The sequence below is a fragment of the Zonotrichia albicollis genome, chromosome 5, assembly GCF_047830755.1.
Source record: "Zonotrichia albicollis isolate bZonAlb1 chromosome 5, bZonAlb1.hap1, whole genome shotgun sequence".
Classification (NCBI taxonomy): domain Eukaryota; kingdom Metazoa; phylum Chordata; class Aves; order Passeriformes; family Passerellidae; genus Zonotrichia; species Zonotrichia albicollis.
In genome coordinates, this window is record NC_133823.1 from 55661282 (window position 1) to 55685662 (window position 24381).

At 43.7% G+C, this 24381-nt stretch overlaps 1 protein-coding gene across 2 annotated transcripts in view; it reads left to right on the plus strand.

Annotated features, from left to right (window-relative positions):
- The first annotated feature begins 1073 nt into the window (after positions 1-1073).
- Positions 1074-24381, plus strand: part of CD38 (CD38 molecule) — a 29692-nt gene continuing 6384 nt past the window's right edge. Inside the window, exons 1-7 of one of the 2 annotated variants that reach the window (XM_074541780.1) lie at positions 1074-2039; positions 15937-16066; positions 16671-16806; positions 17515-17597; positions 19261-19337; positions 19960-20052; positions 21853-22217. In XM_074541780.1, the coding sequence (XP_074397881.1) occupies positions 1801-2039; positions 15937-16066; positions 16671-16806; positions 17515-17597; positions 19261-19337; positions 19960-20052; positions 21853-22126 (1032 nt within the window). In that variant the 5' untranslated portion in view covers positions 1074-1800 and the 3' untranslated portion in view covers positions 22127-22217. The other variant, XM_005485039.3, reaches the window with a different exon arrangement.

The window sequence follows — 24381 nt, forward strand, 5'->3', positions numbered from 1 at the left end:
GATATTGCAATGTTACTGCATCAACTGCTTAAGATAACTAGCTGGTTTTCCCAACATATTTCCTTAGTTAATGAAACTAAAATCAAAAGTAGAAAACACAGGAAAAAGAAAAAACAATACAGCAAAAATATTAAATTCAAGAACTTATCTTGTATTTGTATATAATAAAATAGTTCACAGTTCAGCTGTGAATACTTAGCATTCACATTTACAGGATGGTGATAATAAAGAACAAACAATGGAGACTGCCAAGGAAAACACACATGCTTATTGAAAGGGATATGGGGAAGAACTTACTTTATGAATTAATTCTTACTGAATATCTCCTACAGACCTTTCTGCACTTTGCGCACTCTCAGCAGTGGGTACCCACAAGCAGTGCCACAGAGAGAACGCCCTTATGAGGAGATGATATTGTTGTGACTGCCTGACCACTTCAGGTCTGGAGGCCTGATATGTCACTTTAAAACTGAGGTTTCACTTCTGCAAAGTTCCCATGATTTCTGGGAAAATATAATCAGAAAAATATGCTTAGCAATACCACTTGCCAGTGCAGGCTTTGGTGGGAGCATAGCATTTCTCAAGTTCTTTCAGAACTGCTTAGGGCTGGCTGAGATTTGTCACAAATTCCCTTTTTCAAATTCAATGTGTTAAAGACAGATGCTTGGTAAGCAATTATTAAAAATCTATGAACAATTTATAGTTTACATTCTGAATTGCATCGCTTCTTTTGTTAAGATTTGGAGATTTGAGTCTTATTCAGTTTTGACTTTTTGACCAAGGAAGTAGAATTGCCCTCTTTGGAGATTACAGTAAGGAACTAACCCTCTTGCAGAGAACACTTAATACTTCCTTAGATGATTTCACACAGCCTCAAACATCCATAATTACACACTTGTCTTAGAAATTCATGTGACAACTAATCCAAGCCTATGGGCAAGGGAGAGAAGTAAAATAACCCATTGTGTGATGATAAACTATGTTTGTATGGTCTCTGCAAAGTTGCCTTAGGTGAAGTCAGATTCAACACCTGTCCTGCCCAAAACGATTAATTTAGAGCAAACAGACACGTGGTGGTTTGAACTCATCTTTTACTGGCACATTAGATGGAGCATGTAGCTGCAATTATATGAACGAGAATTACAAGAACTTCGCAAGTTATTTCCTGGGGTTCCCTTGAGTGCGTTACTGCCGATAACTTCCCGGAGTTTAACTCGGGGAGGTCACGGCAAAGTGAGGCACAGAGCACAGACAGCACCCAGGCTCTCCCTTCCCTCCCCAGCCCGAAAAGCTCTCGCTGGGCTCCAGAACCGGCGGAGCGGACGGGACCGGCGGGGCGGGGGCGGTGGGAGCGGCACTGGGTCCGGACCTGCCCCTCCGGAGCCCCGGAGAATCTGCCCCTCCGGACCTGCCCCTCCGGAGCGCCGGTGCCCGCGGGCAGCCCCAGGCTCCTGGGTCAGCCCGGGATCCAGGGACAGCCCAAGGATCCCGACACAGCCCAGAGATCCCGGCACATCCCGGGGATCCCCGGAGGGCGCAGCGCTGCCCGTTCAGCCCCGCTCTGCGGGCGGTCGCTGACCCGGGGCGGGCGGGGGTCAGCCCGGCCTCCCTGGCATCCGCGGGGGCGGGGGCGGCGCGGCTGCTGCAGGAGCCGCTGTCCCTCTGTCCTGCTGTCCCTCTGTCCCGCTGTCCCTCTGTCCCCGCTGCTGTCCCTGCTGTCCCTCTGTCCCGCTCTTCCCCTGTCCCTCTGTTCCCGCTGTTGTCCCTGCTGTCCCGCAGCTGCCGCCGCCGCTCAGCGCGATGCCGCTGCAGCAGGGCTCGGCCCGGGCCCGGCAGCGCACCGTGCTCCTGGTGGGCATCGCCGTGCTGCTGGCCGCCCTGGTCCTCGCCGTGGTGCTGGCCTCTCTGCTGACCCACGGCAGGCACGAGGTCAGCCCCCAAATGCTGAAGTGGAAGGACAGGGGGACCACGAAGAACTTGCAAGAAGTTATTGTGGGAAGATGCTACAACTACATCACGGCGCAGCACCCGGAGCTGGGGTGAGTACAGGTCTGGGTCAGGTGTCGGGTGAGCAGAAACTGTCTCGGCTCCACCTGGCTGGGTTGGCAGGGGCAGGGAGAAATCAGAACCCTGTTTTGTAGGAAAATGTACAGACAAACTCGGTGCCCCAGTGGCGGCTTTTGAAAGAAACTACCTGCAGGGGCAATAAAAGTAACACTAATCAAAACATAATTATAAATGGATTTTACAACTTCCCTAAAGCCAGCTGAAATAAAAGCTGAATTCTAGCAGGTTTGAGTACATGGAGGTGAAGCAATTTGCTGTAAAGCTGATCTGCCGAAGTCTGTAATGTGACACTGCAGCCCTGTAACCGAGACTACACAGGAGAGAGGGAAAGGACAAGGTTCAACACAGACTTATAGGGCAGGCAAAAATGTTAGAAAAACATGCAGAAGTACCTTGGTGTTACCAAAAGCTGTTTTTAGCATGTGGATATGATTTCTTGATGAGCTCGGAGAGCTTGCATGGAGAAATAGAGGTGGATCCCAATACCAGCTCATCAGTCCCTGGAAACCCCTTCCCCCAGAGGTGGTCCTTGCTCAGCTCATCCCAGCAGGTACTGCAACACCCCTGGCATCCCATCCCTCCTCTCCTGCAGAAGAAATTCCATGGGCCCAGGTCTGCCACAGTGTATTAGAGCTGAGAACTGATTTTCTGATCCCCTTCACTGCAGAGAAAAGCAAAGTATGAAATAAGGAGTGCCCTGGACCCCCAGCAGGTGCTGGGGACACCCAGGATGGCTCCAGAGCAGCCAGGGTCTCTCAGCAGGGACCCATCCATCCCTTCTGTGGCACCACAAAGCTGCCCTGCCCAGTGAGCCTCTGGCAGAATTTTCCATCACCCTGGGCTGAGTGCTGTGGCGCTGCCCCACGCCTTGGCCAGGTGACAGAACCATCCTGGTCTTTGTCCTGAAAAAGGCAACCTCTTGTTTTCATGACACTGAGCTGATGAGAGCAAAGCTGTGTATAGTTTGCTTGCATTTGGGTTTCTTTTGGCTTTGGATTTCCTGCACTGTATGAAAAAGCTGATCTGCAGTATTTGAAGGGTCATGTGGAAAACCATGGCCTGAGCACACAGAGACTTTTCCACTCTTTATGTCAAATATTTGAGTGGCTTTAGTGAGGGAAAGGAGGATTCTTTTGCAAATAAAATTTAAAAGCTCCTGAAACTTGCAAAATTATATACATGTTTCTAAAAGCATAAATTAATTTATTAAAGAATTATCTCTCGATATTTAAATCTGAAATTGTTTTCAGGCCTAATAGCCTTTGTTACATGGGCTTGTTTCATTAAAATTGAGGTGCTAAAGATGTGAAAACCACTTTTGTGTGAATATGCTTTCAGCCACGGCCACGTGTGTTGTCACTGACAACAGTCTGAATCTGGACCACAAATATCTCTAGGAATTATTTTTTTAGGCAATTAAATCAAGGACAGTTTTAAAAAACCACAAATCCATGATCACAAGTTTTCTAAAAAGTTTGTTAGTACAAAATGCAGTATTTTGACCTATTCATAATCCATCAGTGCTTAACAGTGCTACTCATAATCCAACAAGTGGCTGTGAGCTCACTTTCTTTCAGATTAAATTACTTCTGTATAGTAGGACCCTTTTTTGTTTTATTTTATTGAAGTGACAGATTTTTGTGAAGCATATAGAACAGAAGAAGGAAAACATGCTTGTTTGTGTACATCTGAAATGTTCAGCGGTTTCCTGAATGGAGAATTAAATACAGATGCTTTTCTGGAAATCAAAGCCAAGATTGCTCATTTCTGAGCTCTGTGCAGTTTGTGTAACCACCCTCTCTGTCACTGGCACTTTCTGATAATGAGCTGGGTGCCTTTAGGACACATCAGAGAGTGGAATCTTTCATCATTAATGTAGGCCTTGGATCCTCTGTGGTATGGGATCTGTGGTGCAGTTAATCAAAGAGAAGAGTAGGAACAGGGACCTGCAGAAACATGGGCAGAGCTGTGGGCTGGGCAAGCTGTGCCCTGCACTCTGCCAGGGCTGCTGCTGCCACTGCTTCCCACCATGGCAACTTCGTTATCTTGGCTGGAAATATTTTCATTTTTTCATAAATTTGTCCATATTTTGTTCTTTCCCTTTTAATCTTACACTGATGTATACATTTTTTAAAAGATCTGCCTTGGGTAAACTTGTGGACACTTCCCTGTATTTTTACTTTTTTTTAATATCAGAGTCACTAAGTTCCACCTTTGAGGATATTTTCTGAACAATAAATCTATTCACTGTGGTAGTTAGTGACATTTACTACACTTTGGAGTGCCATATTTCACATTGGAATAGATGGCAGGTTTTGAAGAATGGGATGGTTGACATGACAATGGATATTGTACTGTTTCTGGCTACCACAGGTGGCTTTAACAGAGTTCTACAGCCTCCATTTAACTCTGTTTTTGCATCTGTGTGCTGTAAATAATTTCAGAAGGCTTCTGACATGGTAGTGCACACCTTCACTATCACAACTCTAATTCTAGAGGATACCTCTTTGCATTCTCCCTCATCTTACTGGAGCCTTTCACCATGCCCAGCCAGCTCACTCTGGTTGTGCTCTTCTCTTTTCCAATACAATCTTTGGGCCGAACCCAAGCCCACAGAGGGGGCATGCAATCAGATTTTATCCTGTTGATTTTTTTATTCTTAAAATTCATCAAAACTTTGTGTGGAACTTGCTCACAAAAGGACATTTCTCTGGTGCTGTGTTACAGCATCTGCTGGTAATAATTTTGTTCAACTGCTTGCATGCCATACAATCCTCAGATTTATTTCTGCTGCTAGCTGACTCTCAATATTTGTACACATGCAATTTCCTCAGTCTTCCTGCATAAACTTTGTCATGGCAAAGTTCATGAGGAAGAGGAACAGAAAGACAATACCAAACATTTCAATAAATAAATAAAGCATTTTCAGTATTAGTCCTATTTTTTAGGAAAAAATGTGGATGGTATAGCAGCAGGCTTTAGGGGGTTTGTTCCCTGCACACAGAGTCACACACCTGCATAATACTGACAGTAAGGAACAGTATTTCTGTTTTGACTTCTTTGGAAAATACTGGCTCCAAAGCAATAGTTTGCTTCAGCTTGGTAGTCTTACCTTTTTTTCATTAACAGAAGCTGGAAGTTCTGATTTCACTAGTCTTGTAAAAATCCCGTGTGGCCATCAGTATGCATGGTAGTTTGGGCTGAACAAAGCCAAAAGCAGTTTAGTCTGAAGCAACAATTTGACCTCCAATGACTTCCTCCTCTCCTTCCCAGCAATAGGGACTCCCTCTTGTGGCTGTCACAGCGCTCGCAAGTCTCACCTCCAGTCTCACCCCGCCAAATTTCCAATAGCGTATCCCTGGCACAGCCAGAGCAGGGAGGGCAGCCGGGGCTCAGCGCTTTGGGCTCCCCTGCACAGCTCAGGGAGTTCAGCAGATCCCTGCTAAACCTGCTGTGGTGACACCATAACTCACCCATCACTCCAAGATGCTGCTTCTGGGGCTGCTTTGGCACCTCTGTACCTGTTGGGGCAGAAAAAGTGGCAACAGCTGCAGCCTAAATTAGCTGGGTTAGGTTTCCTCTTCACCACATTTGAATTGGCAGGCTGAGGTCAGGAACCAGCAGACCTTTGTGACCTGGGGAAGGAGTGGAGAGGCCATGCTAACTAAAAGGTCATAGTCACTAATGCCCAAAGCATAAAATATGCTTTTTTTTGATCTAGAAATAACTGATTTTACATTTGTAGCTCAAGAGGATTTTCATTCTCAGCTAGTGACTGCTCCCCCCTCACAGCTGCAGTCACTCCTTGGTCTTTAATTCAAAGAACCCCAGAATCCCAGAATGGGTCAGGTTTGAAGGGATACAGAGGTCAGCTGGCCCAACCTCCCTGCCGAAGCAGGAACATCCTAGAGCACATTACACAGGGCTGTGTCCAGAGAAGCTGGCAAGGACCTACTATTTATATATTTAACTATTTAAAAATTGTTTGAAGTCAAACCAGCTTATTTTTTGTCTAACTTCTGACAGGAAGGGGGCACCAAGGACACAGACAGAGAGCAGTTTCAATAACACACGTAACTGCCAGGCCAAACAATGCCACTGTGCCTGACTAAGCAACACAAAAACCTGATGATGAAGCTGAAAGTGTAAAACTTCAGTACAGCTTTCATGCAATCTTGTATGAACACAGAATATGTTTCCCCCTTAAATATAATTAGATCAACCAATATTGTTTTTATTGTTAGTGGCAAGTTCTGTTGTAACAAATTTTAAGTCTGTAATTCCATTAAATTTAGTAAGAGTTGGTGCATGTCCAGGAGAGCTCTGTCTCCTGACTGCACAATCATGAATGCATTTTACCTTCCCATTCCTTTGCAGCCTATGGAGATACATTTTGTCAGAAAGAACACATGGATCATGATTTTGTGTGAGATACTATTGCATTCAGAGCATAATTCCCTCCTGAAGGAAATCTGGGCTTTGTTGTACGCTTACTTTTGCATTTTGCCTTCATGCTTTACTAGGCATTTTTAATCTAATTTCTTTGTGTTTGTTCAGTGATTGTTAATGCTTTCACATCAAGCATGGCACTAGCATGATTTGATTCAGTGTCACAAAAATCCTAGCTTTATTTTACAGCCATGACATTATACTGAAACTTACCTAAGGTTTGTTTTTTCATTGAGAAAATGTGCCTTGCATGAGAGAAACCATTACTGAACCAGTCTTCTGAAAAGCACAAATTACTACCCAGTTGTAATGCATTAAACCCTCTTAGAATGCTCAGCAGATTTCTAGAGCTCCCTAATTTGATATCCATCAAAGGACTCAGTGTTTGTTTGTAAGACTATGCTTTCTAAAAAAAATCTGTTGTCATTGCTGTGCCATCTTTTTTGGTCCCACAGCAAACAAAAGGCTTTATTTGCACTGACTGTGGACCAGGACACAGGGGCCTGGTGACAAGCTGATGTGAGCCATCAGTGTGCCCTGGTGACAAGGGCCAGCAGTGCCCTGGGTGCCTGAGAAGGAGCATGGACAGAGGGGGACACAGGGCACCTTTCCCTCTGCTCAGCCCTGGGGAGATGTGGCTGCAGTGCTGGGGCCAGTTCTGGTCCTGTCACTGCAAGGGGCTCAGGGACACAGCTGGAGCACACCCAGAGAGGGACCGTGACGGTGACTGAAGTGTCTGAGACACACAGAGGGGTTCAGAGCCTGGGACTGCCCAGCCTGGGGAAGGGAAGGCTCAAGGTGGTAAACACCAGCTGAGGGGAGTAAAGAAAAGAGAGTCAAGCTTTTCTCAGTGGTATTCAGTTGCAGGGCAAGAGGCAATGGGCATTAATTACAGTACAGAAAATTCTATTTAAACATAGGGGAAAAAAACAGGTTTTTTTACTATGAGGGTGATCGAAGACTGGAACTTGACTGGACTACAACTTGAAAGGTTGACTGGAGACTTTGTAGAGGCTCCATCCTTGGAAACATTCAAAACAAGACTGATCCTGGTCCTGAGAAAACTTCTCTGAGACAGAGGCTGGGCTGGATGATCACCAGAAGTGCCTTCCTTCCTCATGCTGCTTCATTTCTTAGGAATTGCCTTTAGACTTGTAAGAAGTCCACTGGGAAGCCAGGACAAACAGCAATGAAGAAATGTTTTGGCTCATCTCTACTGAAAATTGTTTTGATATTTTGTTCCTACATCTGGTTTGTATCTCAGCATTAAGATGGGCACTGTATCATCATCATAGCACACAGCTTATTAAAATACCCAAGTCCTAACATTTGTGTTTGCCATTAAAGTTCCCCTCCCCTATTTCATGTGCTTGTGTGCTGATTTTAATACCTTCTCTGTGTTTACCTTTATTACATGAAACCTACATTGCTCTGCTTTTTATTTATTCTATCCTTCAATGTTTGTAACAAGGTTTTTTTTACAACTGTTTTTCCCTAAGTTGTATACAAGTGACTTTGACTGTTCTTGTAGTTTATTGGTAGCAAAGATTTCATTATAAATATTAACAGCTGTTTGAGACCTACTTAAAAGTACACTTCTATTGAAATATGCTGTACTGAGCTTTAATGGGGAACTGGAATATAATGTTTAGTGGGCACAAAAAGACAGTGATGAGTACATGAGAAATAGAGGTGGGGCTACTGGCTCTGGGGTTTGTCCCTCTAAAGAGTCCTCACGCTGCTTAAAGCTAGTTCCATACTGCTCTGGGCTGGGAGGTAGGAGTCCATTTGGGTATTGTTGTCATCTCTTTCTAAAGGAAGCTCATTAGAAAGAATTAACTTTCTTTTAGCAAGAGACAAGTTCATAGGGCAGTGGGTAGCTATCATCTATTTGTTCTTGAGATCATTAATCACCAGCATATTTATTTCTGTTCTTCTGGACTATAAAGCCATCCAGCGGAAAGCCATCCAGTTCTGTGCAAAGCTCAGGCTCAGTTCTGTGCTGAAAATCTTCCCTCCCAGGCTGTAACTCCACAGAAAACCCAAGGTCTGAGTGTCCATCAAGGGTAACAGGGAGATGTCAAAAGTTACTTTGTCCTTTGTCCCTGGCCAACATCAGTCTACTGCTAATGGGCAGAAATGTTGTTGAGATGTGAATTTATCTCTCACTTGACAGCCAAATGTCAACTCACCTATTAGTTTTCTATATTGAAGTTTTATAATACAAAAATTGTTATTAAATTACTTTATATTTCTCATATACACAAACTTTTTTACATTAATTTTACAGTGTATAAATATTTAATGGTTCTTACTGCAAGACTCCATAGGATTTCAAATAATTTTTCACATTTAGGTTAGTTTACACATATTGCATCTATATTAAAATATCCTTGCAGTCAAAATGTCCTTTGGTTTTAATCCCAGATACTAGAGAGAGTATTATTCCGTCTGTGCTGATCTTCTACATGTTAATCAGAAGTATTTGCTGATGAAAAGCTTTTCAGCTTAGTTTTCCACTGTACATTTTTGCAGCTATTTAGTCATGCACAGTCAGTTAGCTGCCTGCTCTTTAAATTTTCTCTTGTTTATTGATTTTATAGAATTGACTCTACAGGGCAATGTCTGGTGGCTGCCTAAATTACAGCACCACCCTAGGATTGAAATTATTAAATGTTTTATGAGCTGATTGCTGTAAAGGGGAATACTGGTCTATCCCACTTTTCCCTGCTGCTGTTTTTCTATAACATCTGTGGAGATGTCGGTGAGAAAACCCCACAGTCAGAGGTGATATAATTCAGCTGTCATTGCTAAGGTATGGTTAAAACCCAAGAGCAGTTTAACACCTCAGAGCCCCATGAGGAAATGTATCTCTGGTTATCCATAAGGATAGGAGGAATAGATCCTTTTTCCCTCTAGGGTCAGATGAAAGTCTGTCTCAAGTGTTCAAGGGAAAAAAATGCTAAAGATGCATTCTGTCTTCCCAGGGATGACCACAGAATAAGGAATTATCAAGAAGATCACTCACAGGTGTACTAGAGCTCCAAGCTGTTCTCTTGTCTGTGTCCTGCTGATAGAGCCCACCCTTGAAGCAGGAACTTCTCCCAAATTACTGCATTTATGCCACATTCCAGCAGCTTTAGTGCTATTAAAAACAAACAAACAAGCAAAACAAAACAACGTAGTGCAAGTTCATGTAATGGGTGAGAAAAAGTGAAAGTGCATTAAGCCACTGAATTTTCCACTGTACATCTTTGCAGCTATTTAGTCATGCACAGTCAGCTGCCTGCTCTTTAAATTTTCTCTTGTTTATTGATTTTATAGAATTGACTCTACAGGGCAATGTCTGGTGGCTGTATGTAATTTAATTTATGTATGCATGTACATGTATGTACATACATGCCCTGTATGTACTTTAATTTAGGTCACTGTTACAGAATTGTTCTTAGAAGTTTAATATTAACATTGAAACTCTACTACTTTCTGATCAAAGAGTAGATGTCAGCTAAAATTTATTCCCTCTGTATCTGTTGATGACATGGCCCTCACTTGGAAGATTAAATTAAATAGAGCAACTATGATCCTCCGCCAACATGTAGTCCAGGTGAGATTTCTGCCCTTCTGGGGGCTCTGTTCCACTTACAGAGCACATCTGCACATACCACCTGCTTTAGCAGCTTGTTTTTCACCCAGAGAGGCTGAAATCCAGGCAGCAAAACAGTCTGCTCATGTGGATGAGCCCTTCACTGGTTGCAGCTGCCTCCTCTTGGCTCAGCCCTTCCCATGAGGGGGACAAGGCTGAGTGTTGTCCTGCAGCAGCAATTCCCCACTCACATAAAACACTCCAGGAGCCATAAACCAAAGCCACAAATAGTCCTGCCCTTAAAACCTTCTTGTTGCTGCCAAAGGTGAAGGGCTGGTGTGCTGAGGAGCTGGCACTGGCTCCAGGCCATTCACTGTCCAGGAACACACAAAGCCCTGGGGTGCCTCCAGCAGCAATCTCACTCAGGGCTCCTTTTCCCAGACCTCCAGGCTCCCCCTCTTTGCCATGCTGAATTACTTGCTCTGCCTACAGGCAGCCTTTCCAGAAGTGATCTGCCTGTGAGGCAGGGCTCTGGATGTCCCTCTCCTTGCCCAGTTAGTTCTTCCAATGCTTTGGTTACTGACTTTTGAACCGTGTAATCAGCAGAAAGCAATACTTACCAAACCAGGCTGCCAAAAAAATCAAGCATGTCATTTTCATGTTGACAGAAAATCTGTTACCAAAAGTGTTCTGGTGGCAGACAATTTGCAGTAATTAAACTAAATGGGAAACGAGAGGCTTGTGCTTATTGAAGACACTGAGCTTGACAGATCTGATTTTCTTCTTTCATCGCTTTCCTTGCTAATTTTCTCCCTTTCCATTATCCTAATGCTGAAACCAGCAGGTTAGTGTCATCAAACCCTCAGCAACAACAGTGGCTTGTCACAGACATCTTTTGTGAAAAATCCTTTCTTTAGGATTTTTCCCTCTTCTGGAAGGCTGAGGGCCCAGAAAGAGAATGTAAACACTGGTTATCTGCTGCTGTGGAATGCAAGAGGTGCACCTGTGATTGGCCCATGTTCCATGTTTACAATTAAGGGCCAATCAAAGACTGAGCTCTCTCTGGGAGAATCAGAGAGAGCTCCTTTGTTGATTCATTCCTTTTCTATTCTTAGCTTAGCAGCTTCTGAACTTTCCTCTCTATTCCTATTAGCATAGTAATAATGTAATATATATCATAAATTAATAAATCCAGCCTTCTGATCATGGAGTCAAGATTCTCGTCTCTCTCTTCACCCCTGAGGAACCCTTACAGCCCTGTGACAGTGGCTGACCTCTCTTGATTTGTATCTGTCTGATTTGTAGGACAAAGATGCCCGATGGGAGGTTTGGGTGCTGCAATGACAAGAAGGGAGCCCCTCCAGTGTGTGCTCATCCCCATTTCCAGCTCCGTGCCCTGCAGATGGGTCGGGTTGGAAGAGCCCCACGTGTTTGGTGTTGCTGTCCCGCGGAGCTCCTCTCCCACCTGATGGCACTGTTCTCCTTGCTTTTAGCGTCCAGGCCAGCTTCACTCCAGGGAGCCTCGGCTGCCTGGGCTGTCCTTGGCAGCAGCTCCGAAAAAACTGCTCCAAAGCAGCAGCGAGACACGGCAAGGCTGGAATTAGGGAGGGGGAAGCTGAAGAAATAAAACCCCAGGAATATTTAGGGCAGAAAAGGTAGCAAAATTATTCTGAGTTACAGAGGGCTTCCTCTCAACACAATTGTATATGTATATATTTGTATACCAATTGTATAACTGGTCCTTGTATAATTTCTGACATAAAGGCATAGCTACACATGACTATAGATTGACTACAGATGTATAAATTTCCCTGCTATCTACAGCCATCACAGTTCATCAAAATGCAGCAGATAAATTGGCACAGGCAAAGGTAGGGTCTGTTAGATGCAGAAATACTGCTACATCATTTAGTTCATTTGATACACATTCCCCTTCTGAGATATCTGGGTTTTTACACCTGAAACCTGTGCCTTAGATGCCCAGAAGAGTGAAAACTGGCTTTATATCTTTAAGGAGCTATATTACAACCACAAACATCTTGCTGACTTTTTAAAGAGTCAGATTTCTGAGTGCTTAGGTTCATCACAGCTCTGGCTGGTGATGGTAGCAAATGAGAAGTATTTTCTTACACAAATTGCAGAGATTTGATCACTGCACAGATTAGGGACATGGGCTCAGGGGAATGTATCCAGCTGTAACTTTGGAGCTTCACCACAGGGCCACAATTAAAAACTCAGGGTGGCCCAAAGACACTGCGATGTTTTAGAAATGAAATTCTGGACCTTGGAAAACCTGATCTTGATTGCAGGGAGAACAGGTGTCCCCAGCAAAGCATCTCTGCCTGGCAGGGTGATTTAAAAACACGGGCAGAGTTGGTTGAGTTCTCCAGAACAAAGCCTGGAAGTAATTATTTTCTTATAAATTTGAAATGGGTCCCATACTTTAGGCATCACTCTCAAATTCTTGAGTAGAAAACTAGAGACAACTGCCCTTCTTCAGATATTTCCAGCATTCAGTGTCAATCCAGTGCTGAACCAAAACCAGACTTTGTTCATGGTGTAACTGAAATCAGAGGGGATGAAACTTATCCTTGGTATTATACCAATTAAATCAGCTTCAATTGGGGATGAATTGCTCTGTCATGTCCAGTTAAAGAAAAAAAAATTGTAAGGCAAAATAAAATCTATAGTAACAGTTATTTACCAGATAATTCAATGCTACCCCATTCCTTTCAGTGTAAGAATATTCTTTCAAGGTTAGCCAGACCAGTGTATGGGTATGCAAGAAATAATGATGCAGAAGCTGTCCATTTTTCTAATATGCACATTAAAATTTGGCTGCTGGGATAGATGCTAATGGAAATATTCTTGGCCCCAGCTTTTGCTTGATAGATTAACGTGATATTCATATACAAGGCAAATAGAAATGCTCAAATTTATTGGAAAATGGAACTTCTACCCCAATGTAAGGACAAATGGAGGATATGCTTTGCAGTATGTATAACATTTGAATTTAATAAGGAAAAGTTTATTTGTATCCCAGCCCTTATTGTGTCCTATACTGAGTTCAGGGTAGAATCTCTGGCTCAAAAAGATCCTAAGACAAGTTCTTCAGTCCTTGTTTTCCAGAGCAATGTTGCAGTTTTCAAGTTCACTGAAGATTTCATGTGTTCTTTCTGTTAGCTTTTATTTCACATTTACCAGTACTGCCCAAATTCTATTAATAAAAAGAAAACTTGAAAAAATTAAACAGAAACAGAATTTTTTCAAGTCTATTTGAAAAAAATAAACTTGAAAAAATTAAACATTAAATATGTTAAATGTAACATATTTATGTTACATATCACTGAATTTGGATTCAATAATTTAAGAGTCTATAGCAGAATAAAATGTTTTAGATATTTCAGCACAAACAAAGGTAGCCTCAAAGGAAGAAGTGCATTATCCCTGAAGAGATAATATGGTGTTTGCAGATAGGATGCAGAATTAGTTTGTATGCAACCCAAAACACACAAACAAACGCCAGAGAAAGAGAGAGCCCAAGGCCCCAGCAGTGTGGCACATACAGTATTCCTCATGCACTCTATCTAATTCAGATAATTCTGATTAACTGGTAGAGCGAGGATCTCTTTTGTGGCCTTTCTTTCTTCTGTAAATCCAGAAGGAACACTAAATCAACACATTCTATGACTTAGGAGCAACTTTAAGGGAAAAGTTTCTTTCTCAGACATTTGTTTTTTGGGTTCTTTTGGCAAGGCACATGTTCTTGTTTCAACCTGAAGCTATTCTTGCTGGAATTTTTAGCATACCACATGCCAGCCAACTTCTCATACTGTGTCAGAAGGCCCAGAGCTACAGCAAGTCTCTGTCCTCTCCTCAGTGTGAGTGGCAAATCAATGATTCATTATTATTCAGCTGTAAAAAAAAAAAACCAACCCATGTTGGTAAGTGAGGACAGCAAAAAGAAAAGGTTGTTTAAATTATGTATTTTATTTTACATTAATGATTTGTATTTTTATTTCTAAAACAATGCTTGAAACTGCCTAGCTTCCACAAAAGCCCATCTTCATGGCTGACATTCCTCCCTGTGATGCACCTGGCAGTTCCACAGTGATCAGCAGCTGTAGAAGAGCCTCCCCCACTTGCAGGCTAAGACCTACCAGGTTTTATAACTTTAAAGAGGCAATTTTGCTCAGCTCTGCCAGGACTGTGCATACAGACTCTTCTCTCAGGTACTGAGATGTTGACACACATCATGCACTGCTAAGGATGGAACACTGATTCTTTAGGTTAGTGACTCAGCAATCTCTCTTGTCATGATCATGAATCACCTGGCTGGTTTCTTTGTGCCTCTCATGGCCATGGCTTGAGTCTACCAGCAGAAATGTTTTATATTGTGTCTATCTCCTACCTCTCTGCTTTGGAAATAAAAAAAAAAAAAGGGGGGGGTTTTTTAATGGTTTCTTGAAAAATATTTTGTCTTCTGAGACCAAGCATAAAAACTTTGCCATATGAAAGGATAGATCACCAGGTACCCTGTTGTCTTATTTATCAAGAGGTCTAACACCATTATAGTGCAAGGACTCCATATCGCCAGAATTTCATACCTCCTCAGTGTTTCTCATAGGCAACTCCTCTAAACACTGACTCTTCCCAGTCTTTGTAGCAATCCTCTGACTGCAGTTCCCACCAACCCACTCTTTTATACCACTGTTCTTATTGGCTACAGGTGTGGCCTGTTAAAATCAGCCCTGCTTCTAATCTTTAGTAATTGGCTGAACCGCAACTCTTTAGGGGGTAAGATTACATTCTATATCACCCTCATTTACCCATACTGTATCCCCCTACAGTACCCAGCTGTCACCTGGGGCTGTTAATGCTCTTACATAAACCAGTCTCAGGAGTAGCTTAAAAAAAAAAAAAAAGAAAAAGAAAAATAAAGGTCTGCCTGGAGTCATTTGACAAATTAGAAAGTGTGAGCCATATAAATGTTTATGAGATGTGCCTGTGCTTACAGCCAAGCTCTACAAATTGTCTTTATGATACCATTGACTGTGCAGAGCAAAGGGGACAGCTGCCTGTTCTCTAATGTCATCCCTCCATCAGCAGGAGCCTCTCTTTGGGATGATTCAGTGTGTCCATGTTGTAATCCTTAGTGGCAGTGAGAGGTATTTACAACTTCCTAACCTCTAAATAAAGTACCAAGGTTTGGAGTATGGTCTCTGTGGGTTACTTATGCTTTGCAGACAAAGAAGTGTCCTCCAGGAGAAAATTTAATACACCCAAGTCAACAGCTGAAAATTAATGCATAAATAAAAATAATCTCAGGTCCCAAAAAGCTAAATCTCTGCTTTTGTTTTAGATAAAATTACAGGGTTTTTTTTTTCTAGGATCAAACTCTCTGCAAGGACAAGCCATATTTTTGGCTTGCTGTATCTGAGGGGACAGTATTCTTTGACCATACTTTTAAAATGTACAACCTATAGCCTGAGAAGATATTTGCTTCTTATAATTTGGTGTGAATAATCAAGAAATTTGATCTTTTGGTTATGTAAAATCATCACTGTTTTTTTTTAAGGGGTAAAGATTTAAGGGGTAAAGATTTTTTTTAAGATATTGCAGCGAACTAATTTGAAATGCAGGAAAGAGAGATATTTTGAACTGTTCTTTCCTCAGTATATACTTAATCTGCTGAAGATACTCTGCTTTGGTAATGGATCATGTATTTGGTGCCTGGGCATAGTTGGAATTCTTCTAGTGTTTGACCACAACAGAGAACCTTTCACAGGCACAAATACTCATAAATATTTACTAACTATGTTTTAATCTTTTGGCAGAGATAAGGATTGTCTAAAAATATGGGAATCATTAAAAGATGCCTTCATTTACAAGAACCCCTGTAATATCACACCAGAAGATTACCAGCCTTTGATGGAGCTGGCAAGTCACCCTATACCCTGCAACAAGGTAACACCAGTGCAGGGTGGGCTGTGGTGGGAAGCCAGCTCTGGGCAGGGGGATCTCACCATCTCACCCATCTCTCATTTAACTTTTGCACTTACTGCAACAGTCCTGCAGCTGCACCTTTGGGCTCAGTAACCCTGCCCATCTATCACTGGGAATCATCCCTGTGTAAGGCTTGCCTCAAGCCAGGGTCATCCCAGGGAGGTGACAGGGATGTCCCCATTCCCTGAGCATGTGGCTCTCTGTAAGGAGCATGCCACCATGCTGAGAGAGGGACACTGCTTCCAGAAAGCTGTTCTTCCATGTGCAGCTCAAAAGCAAACAACAAATTTGGGAACTATCCTATGAAAACTAGCCAAACCTTTCTTTCAAAGTCCCATAAAAGCTAACCATGTCCCATTACACCAAAAAAAAAAAAAACAAAACAAAACGCCCAAAATATTCGGCAAGCAACAGTGTTCAAATAAGAACTGACCCACTGAGGTGAACTTGCTGCATTTCAATAAAACTCCTTCATTGTCATTAACTTTCTGGTTTTCTCCAGAGCAGTTTTCTGGCCAGCTGTGGTATAACTATCACTCACCAGACATTGTACCTTATTTCACAGTCACTGTTTTGGAGCAAGACAAACGACCTCGTTCATCGTTATACAAAATCCAATCAGAATTTCCTCACCTTGGAGGACACCTTGCTGGGTTATATGGCTGACAGAGTTTCATGGTGTGGAGACCCCTCTGCCCCAGGTAACCTACACCTAAACACATTCTTTTTCACATCATTTTCTCGTGATTTAATTTAAAATCTTAACTGTCCAATATTTTGGAATTCTGAAAATAGCACCTATTTCTCAGGTTAAATTAAAAACCACAACTTTGGATGTTATTTTAACACCAAGTTGCTGCTTTACCTAATGGCCACATCTAGCCCCCTGTGCTTTGTTTGCTTGCTTCTACCCTGTGATTTCTATGGGACAGACTGCAAAGCAGGAATGTCACTCAAGAAGGACCTGGCCACATCAGAGTGCTGGGGCAGTGTCCAGGTGCCTTGGGGTTACCATTGCTCACCTGACTCCTGGCTTGGGGCTTAATGCTAGGAACCTTTAGACTGGGCTGGGATTACTGAAAATGTTGGGCAAAGTTTAAATTTTCAATGCAATCAGACAGTAACTGTCAAGAGCCAGCCCGTTTCTCACATTTGGGATTGTGTGTTTTCCCTTCTCTGTTTTCTGAGAATTATTTGTGATATGGGATCTGCAAGTGCCTCCCTGAAAATACTGTGAGCAAACAGGAAGGCCTTTGAGCAGATGCAATTTCCTTCTCCTTTCAGAGCCCTCTCCCCATTCAGCCTTCTTGCTTTGACAGAGGGCAAATCTTTTTGCCCACAAAGCCACATAAACCTTGCAAAAATATTCACTCTAACCTTAGCTCTTCTGTAAATGTATTTTATCTCAGGAATCAACTATGAATCTTGTCCAAAACGAAATGAATGTGAGAGCAACCCTGGCTCTGTGTTCTGGAAAATGGCCTCCAAGATGGTAAGATCTGGACTGCATCTCCCTGAATCCAAAAGTGAGGAAAGGCACTAAATTCCTGACAATGCCAAGAAATATGATTTTGCAGATCTTGACTTTAAAGGTGGAATAGTAGAAGTTGACAAAAGCTTTAGTTCCAGGTGTTAAAAATCATGGTGTAGGATTTCAAGGTCCCATATTTTATGTACAACATTTGATTTTCAATATACTGCCTTGTAGTTCAGGCACTCTTTTTGTGGACAGAGGCTGAGTGTCAGTGTTTGGAATAACCCTTGGCAGAGACCTGGAGCTCTGCAAGTAATACAGTTATAGCAATCACCTTAATTAAATCACAGAACATCAATTGCTGCAGTAAAATCTATTTTAGCCTGCCAATGTGGAAAACAGCACCCAGATTGGCACAGACATTTTCCAAAAGGCCGAGAATCCCCTTGCACTTCCCAGCATAAAGCTGAAGAGCACATCCTCCCACATCAGGGCCTGGCAAGGCTCCTGTGATGTCCCCACCCACAGACACATCCAACTCCCATCCCAGGAATGAGATCCTGCTGGTCCCAGCTTAGCAATTAGCCTGCCTTTCTTGAGTCAGCACTGTACAGGAACAAACTGCCAGAGAAACACCTGATGTCCTGAGTTACTTTGATTTTACCTGTCTCTCAAGATTTCACCCTTGGTATGACTATCAGTAGATGACTTGCCAGGTAGAAAACCAGCATTCCTGTATGCTCCAGTTCTCTTGTGTGTAAGAAAAAGTCTACTCATCACATAAAAAAAAGATGTTTTGTGAGTAAACTAGGAGTGAAAAAGGTTGAGTTCCAGTATCTGTGAGAGACAGAACGACGTAGAGACCCAGGTTTGCTCAGCTGCAAGCTTCCTTGCCATGTAAATTCAAGATCTGCTAAAACTCATGCTTAATACATTTCAAAGTAAAACATAATGAAACTTTCTGAAACTTTGCAGCTCTCAAGATTTGAATTTGAGCCACATTGTTTATGAGGACATGAAAGATTTGATAAGCACAGTCACCCGCATTAAGCTTTTTAAAAATTCTTTGCCTTACCAATGGTGTATATATTTAGCATAGATACTTTATGGACCTTAGTAGTCTTTAAATATGGGCATGGGTTTTAAAGAATAAAAAAGCAGTGATTACATGATCCAGTATATTGAAAATCAAATTAAAAAAACCTCAGTGATAATTTTACTAAAACATCAAGAGAGAAAAATCCCAAGCCACAAAAGAACACAGAGCGTGAGTCACAAGGAAACAAGTATGTGGTGGTCTGTGTGTCCTTAAAGTGGGGATACCTCTGCTCTGGCTTGTCCTTGCGTTCTGAGCTAAAGCATCTGACGATTGCTGTGAGTTCCTACAGACAGCTGCAGCTGTAGGAGCTCTGGAAAGCCCTGTAAAAACTGAAACCAGACAAGCTGCTGTACCAGCCCCATGCACCCTGAGACTGCCCGTTCATAGCTGTCTAATGGGGCTTTATCACAGTTTTGCCATAGCCTTCAGAGACTTTTTTTGCGCTGAAATGTTCTGCAAAAATGTTGCCCAGATCCTGTGCTTGTGTTAGGCAGTTCTGAGGACATCAGTGAATTCTACCAGCCCCAAGCCTGCCATGCACTGCCTGTAGTGTCAGAGTGTAATGTCCTTGGTCTGGTTCAGTTTGCAGAAGCAGCTTGTGGTGTGGTTCAAGTGATGCTCAATGGATCAGTGGAAGCTGGAGCTTTCAGGAGCAGCAGGTACTCACCCAACACAAAACCATTCATGTTCCTGTGGGGCTGCATGTGCCTGCCTGCCTGGGAGTCCCAGTGCAGAAGGGTTTTGGTGAACTCACCCCTGGATGTTGTAAAGCTGATTCTTTTCACTCCTTCTGTTCAGAGACTGTGACTGAAATCCTCCAGAGGATGTGGGGGTATGCAGGGTGCTCTTACTTCTTATTTTATTATTACAGTTTCTTTGATTTTACTTCACTAGACTTGGCTACCTGGCTGGAAGTGCAGTCATGAATAATTTCAAAAGCTGAAGAATATTCTTTCTGGGGGGACAGTCATGGTCACTTCCCTAGCACCAAACCAATAGCCAGGAAACTGAAAGGGAGAAGAGGCACTAAAGATGCCAAAACTTCAGCTTGTATCTGTCTGCAGGCAGTTTCAAAAGCTCCCCTGAAAGTGAAATAAGAATGGGGAGACAGCATTTGACCATCAGGCAATTAAATAGTCTGTGACAATCCACTGGCAAGATAACGTTCTCTCACAGGGTGTAACAGCAGCACTAATAAGCACTGGTGTTTGGGGAGCATACTCTCTACACCTTTCTGAGTTAACTAAGAGAGTTTTGATGCTCTATGTTCTATTCTTACAGCATCTTTGGAAGTATTGAGATCTTTAACCTGGATCCAGATAAAGTCACTGAAGTGCACATTTGGCTCATGCAGAACATTGGTGGCCCTCAAAGGTAAGGCACAGTGATGAGCACTGTGGGGAAGGCACAGGGCACAGCTCAGGTCCGGCAGCAACACTGTCTTAAACTCATGAAATCTGTTTTACACTCACCTTCTAGGTGCTTACTTTGCAGGAAAAACAACATTTGTACTGTTGTTTCCTCTAGTATTTTGTAGGTACTGCTGAACAGTTACAGGTAAAACACAATGACATTTTCCTTGCTTTCAAGAGGTCCCATGACCTTTAAGTTCCTTTCAGCTCCACTGAGGTCTGCAGACCTTTGCTATGGGTGCAGCAGTGAAGTCAGAGACCAGGCTATGTCTGCAAGGATAAACATGTCCAGGTATCCATCCAAACATGGATATGTTTGTTCACAGGAGCTGTATAATTATGCTCAGCCATTTTTGAATGACAGGTCAGATTGTGGAGTCTCCATCTATGGACATACTCAAAACCTAACTGGTACCTGAGCAACCTTTTCTAGCTCATATTGGTTTGATCTCAAGCTGTTTCTTCTTGCCTAAATGATTCTGTGATTTTTAATAACAAATCTGTAGTTGAAATGCTTACCATGGAATTACTGATACCAGAACAGCAACCTAAAAGCACATCTGAGCCTTTCTGACTGATGTTCTTCATCCCATTCAGATTCATTTGCAGATCTAACACATTTGAAACACTAAGCATGATGCTCTGTGCCTTTGACCCCTCCTTTCAGAGCCAGTTCTGTGGCCATAATGCCCTGCCACAGTTTAATGATGTCCACGACAGAAAGGGCAGCTGTGGTGCCATGGATCAGGAGGGAGGCTGTGATGGTGCAGTGCAGCCCAGGAAGGAGTGAGGCCCCTGCTCAGCCTGCCTCACTCTCTGACTTGGCTCCAGCTCGTGTTGCAGCCCCTCCCTCAGCCCAGACACCCAGAGGTGTCTCCTGTGCACCTGAGCTGACACCCCTGCCATGGTTCATGGTGTGCCTCTGTGCTGGGGCCAGCGCACCAGCCTTGGTCTTGTGCTCCTTTGCATAAGGGTTTGCTGGAGAAAAGGACATTGAGTAATCTTTACATCAGTGTCCCCTCACATGGCACTGGATCCTTTGTCCCACGATTTCCCAGCATCAGATATTTTTGTTGTGCTCCCCTCAGCAGCTCACACAAGGCAGAGCCCTGCCAGCCCCCTTGCTGGACACATCCTCCTCCTGTGACAAGTTCATAGCAATTTCCTTTTTATGTTCTACTTGCTGCTAAGGAGAGAGTGGGGGGTAGCCCCAATAGTGTGCATTCCTTGTATCTTCTGATTTGTATTCCATGTTGAATCACTGATAACTTGTAAAGTCTAGTGAACAAAGAAGAGCTGGCAGTGCTCTTCAAATCCAGGAACTAGATTTGTCTCTAGTAGTAGAAGTGAGTCCTATACTCTGGATGAGGAGACGATTTTTACCTTGAGGTAACAAGGCTTTTGCTGTGTCTGTCTGTGCCTATGACATTTGTCAAACCTCTCACTACAGCTTTGGGGCCCTTGGGCTATTTAATTAAATTAAACATAGAGGTACAGCTCTTGAAGATATGAGAATGCTACCTGCTTCTTGAAACCTTTATCTGGATGGGAAAGAAGTACACAAGTTAGGGCTCCTACCAATGCACAAGTGGTTGAAACATCCCCTTTCCAAAACAGAGCAGCTGCAGCAGCTGTAAACTGAGTCAGACATACAGGAGGTGCTCAGAGCCTGCTTCATCCCCTGCTTTCTGTCAGTTTCCTCCTATCTCACTTCCTACCTGGACTTCACTGCTGGCTTTCATGGCCTTTTCTCACCACACAGAGGACTTGACCCTTCTGCCCTTGGACAGATTTCAGCAAGCCTTGCATTGTGCTGCTGTGGAAGCATCAGCAGCAATGGAGCAGTTCTGGAGCCCCCTGGACTGGGAATGGGACTGAGGGATGTCCCACAGATGTCCCCCTGCACAAAGCTCTCATGCAAGATGCACAGCTGGACACCACATGGACATCACAGAGCCTCTACCAGCAAGGGCCAATGGCAGCCAAAGTTCCACAACCCCCATGGCTTCCCAGCATATTGGCAAACAAGCTTCTAAAGCATCTTACCTATAATAAAGCAGTGCCATAGTGTGGAATTTAGGTGAGCATTTTGTACACACAAGGAACACAGGTAACTGAAGTCTTCTTTCCACAGTGAATCCTGCTCAGGTCAGTCCATTCAGAGGTTAATAAACATTCTAGAAGAACGAAACTTTAAGATCATCTGTGAAGACAATTACAGGTAATTATCCACTCTTATTGGTGATGACTTTGCTAACATAAAGCTAATATTGCAGGTTTACAGCAGGCTAGAGCAGACCTCCCCCTCACTGCCATGACATCCCTCCAGTGGGGCTGGGTCCTTCTCAGGGGCTCCAGCCCTGGGGCTGGCTGGGGCTGGGGCTTGCTCTCTTCCCATTGAGCATGTTCAGTTGTTTTCAGAAAGGGACCAATCCAGCAATCCAGCCACCAGATTTTCTTCTGACTGGGCTTTTACCTGAAACACTCTGAACCAAACAGGCAGCTTTCCTCTTGCTGCATACAGATAGCACAGGGTGCCAAGGGTGGTCCTTACTTCCTTCACCATGGTTTGAGCATGCTTCCTGTCCTGCTGCTTTGTCAGAGAGTGAGGCGTGAGACATGATAAGCATTGCTAATTACTGTAATTTACCATTGTCAGGAGCAAAAAAGAGAAGTCTGTGAAACAACAGCCCAAGTCCTGACTTGCCTGAAATCTCCATCTTCCTGCTGAGGAAATACAAAAGCCACAGATCCTTTATCTCTTTGTATGTGTAGGTTCAGAGACCTTCACACTGAGCAAAATTTTTCTTTAGAGACATTAGAAAAATGGCAAACATTCAATATTGCTCATATCTTATCTGTCAGGAAGAGCTTCTCAGGGTCAAGGACTCATACTTGGATAAGAACATATAAACAAATATTTCTATGAACTTCTGGGTTTGTGACAATAGTTGAAGTATGGAAAAATTGGTCTGCAAAGGGGACAAATGATAGGTCTTTAAATCTGAAGGCAGAGCAATATATTTCTGTCTTGGTTGTGGTAGTGTGTTGCTAAGTTTCTTGTGTTATTCTCCCAATTTATGTATTGTTCTCCCCTATTATGTGTAAAATGGTTTCGTTCTCCCAGTTCTTCTCGCCACTGCTAGTCTGTCAGCTAAGTTGCTATAGCAACTGCTATTCATAGTTGCCGATATGTAATTGCTTCTCCCCTTGGTTTCCCTTATAAGTGAAAGTTGTTTCTTCCCTGTCCAGTCAATCACTCCCTTCTTCCTCCCAGGTTTCGAGAACCTTCTCCTCTCTAGAGATGGTGGTTGGCTGGGGCCCCAGGACACCTCCTTTACCTTTTGATTATTGGTCTCCATGGAGTGTCAGTTCTGTGAAGTTCATCCCCTCACCTTTCCTGATTGGCTCTGTCTGTACCCACCTCCTTGCTTTATAATCCTGTTTGCACCCCCTATGAAAAAAAACTTTTTCCCGGATGGTTTCCTGGTGTTTGGATGCGGCATCACCGTCAATAAACCGATGTTTAACCCCCGGGAAATGGTCAGTTCCGTTCCTCTCATATACCAGCGAGGTACACCAGTCCGCAGCCAGCACAGCCCGAGGCCATCAGGCTCCGAAGGGTGCTGGCCAGGAATTGCAGAGGGGCGTCGGCCTTTCGCCCTCAGCTAGTCGGACTCTAAACTTCGGGCCACATACGATCCTTTCTGCAGATGGCGCCCAACGTGGGGCTTTACCGTACCCCGCGGACTAGACTTTAAATCTACTAGCCGTCAGACTTCCTCCGGTGTCAGGGGACTAATCCGCCTGAACTTTTCGTTTGCAACGCTCTTTGATTAGGTGAACCCCGGACTCGGTTCCTCCCCTGCCCTTTTAATTTTCCCTAGGAGCTCTACGAGGGGGACTGCCGTCTGCCGCCTTTCGCGCTCGCGGTGCCCCGGCACGGTGACGCCAGGCCCAGCAGCGGGGCTCTCGGCGCGGCGCTGACTGGTTGCAGCAGGCTCTTTCAGCGCAGGGCGGTTTTTCCGCGCGGTTTGCCGTGGTGGGGTCGCTACACCCCCCACGATCATGGGTGTGGGTCAGAGCAAAACCCAAAAAGGAGTTTTTTTTGTAGTTAAGGGTTTGTTACTTGGAAGAGGTTTTACTGCCCCCAAGAAAGAGTTAATAGTGTTGATTAGATGGGTATTTTTACATTTCCCTGAAGTTTCCCCAGAGGTTGCGAAAGAGCCGCGCTTTTGGGCAGCCATTGTGGCCAAATTAGACCAACAGGTTAACGCTGGGGAACCCCGGT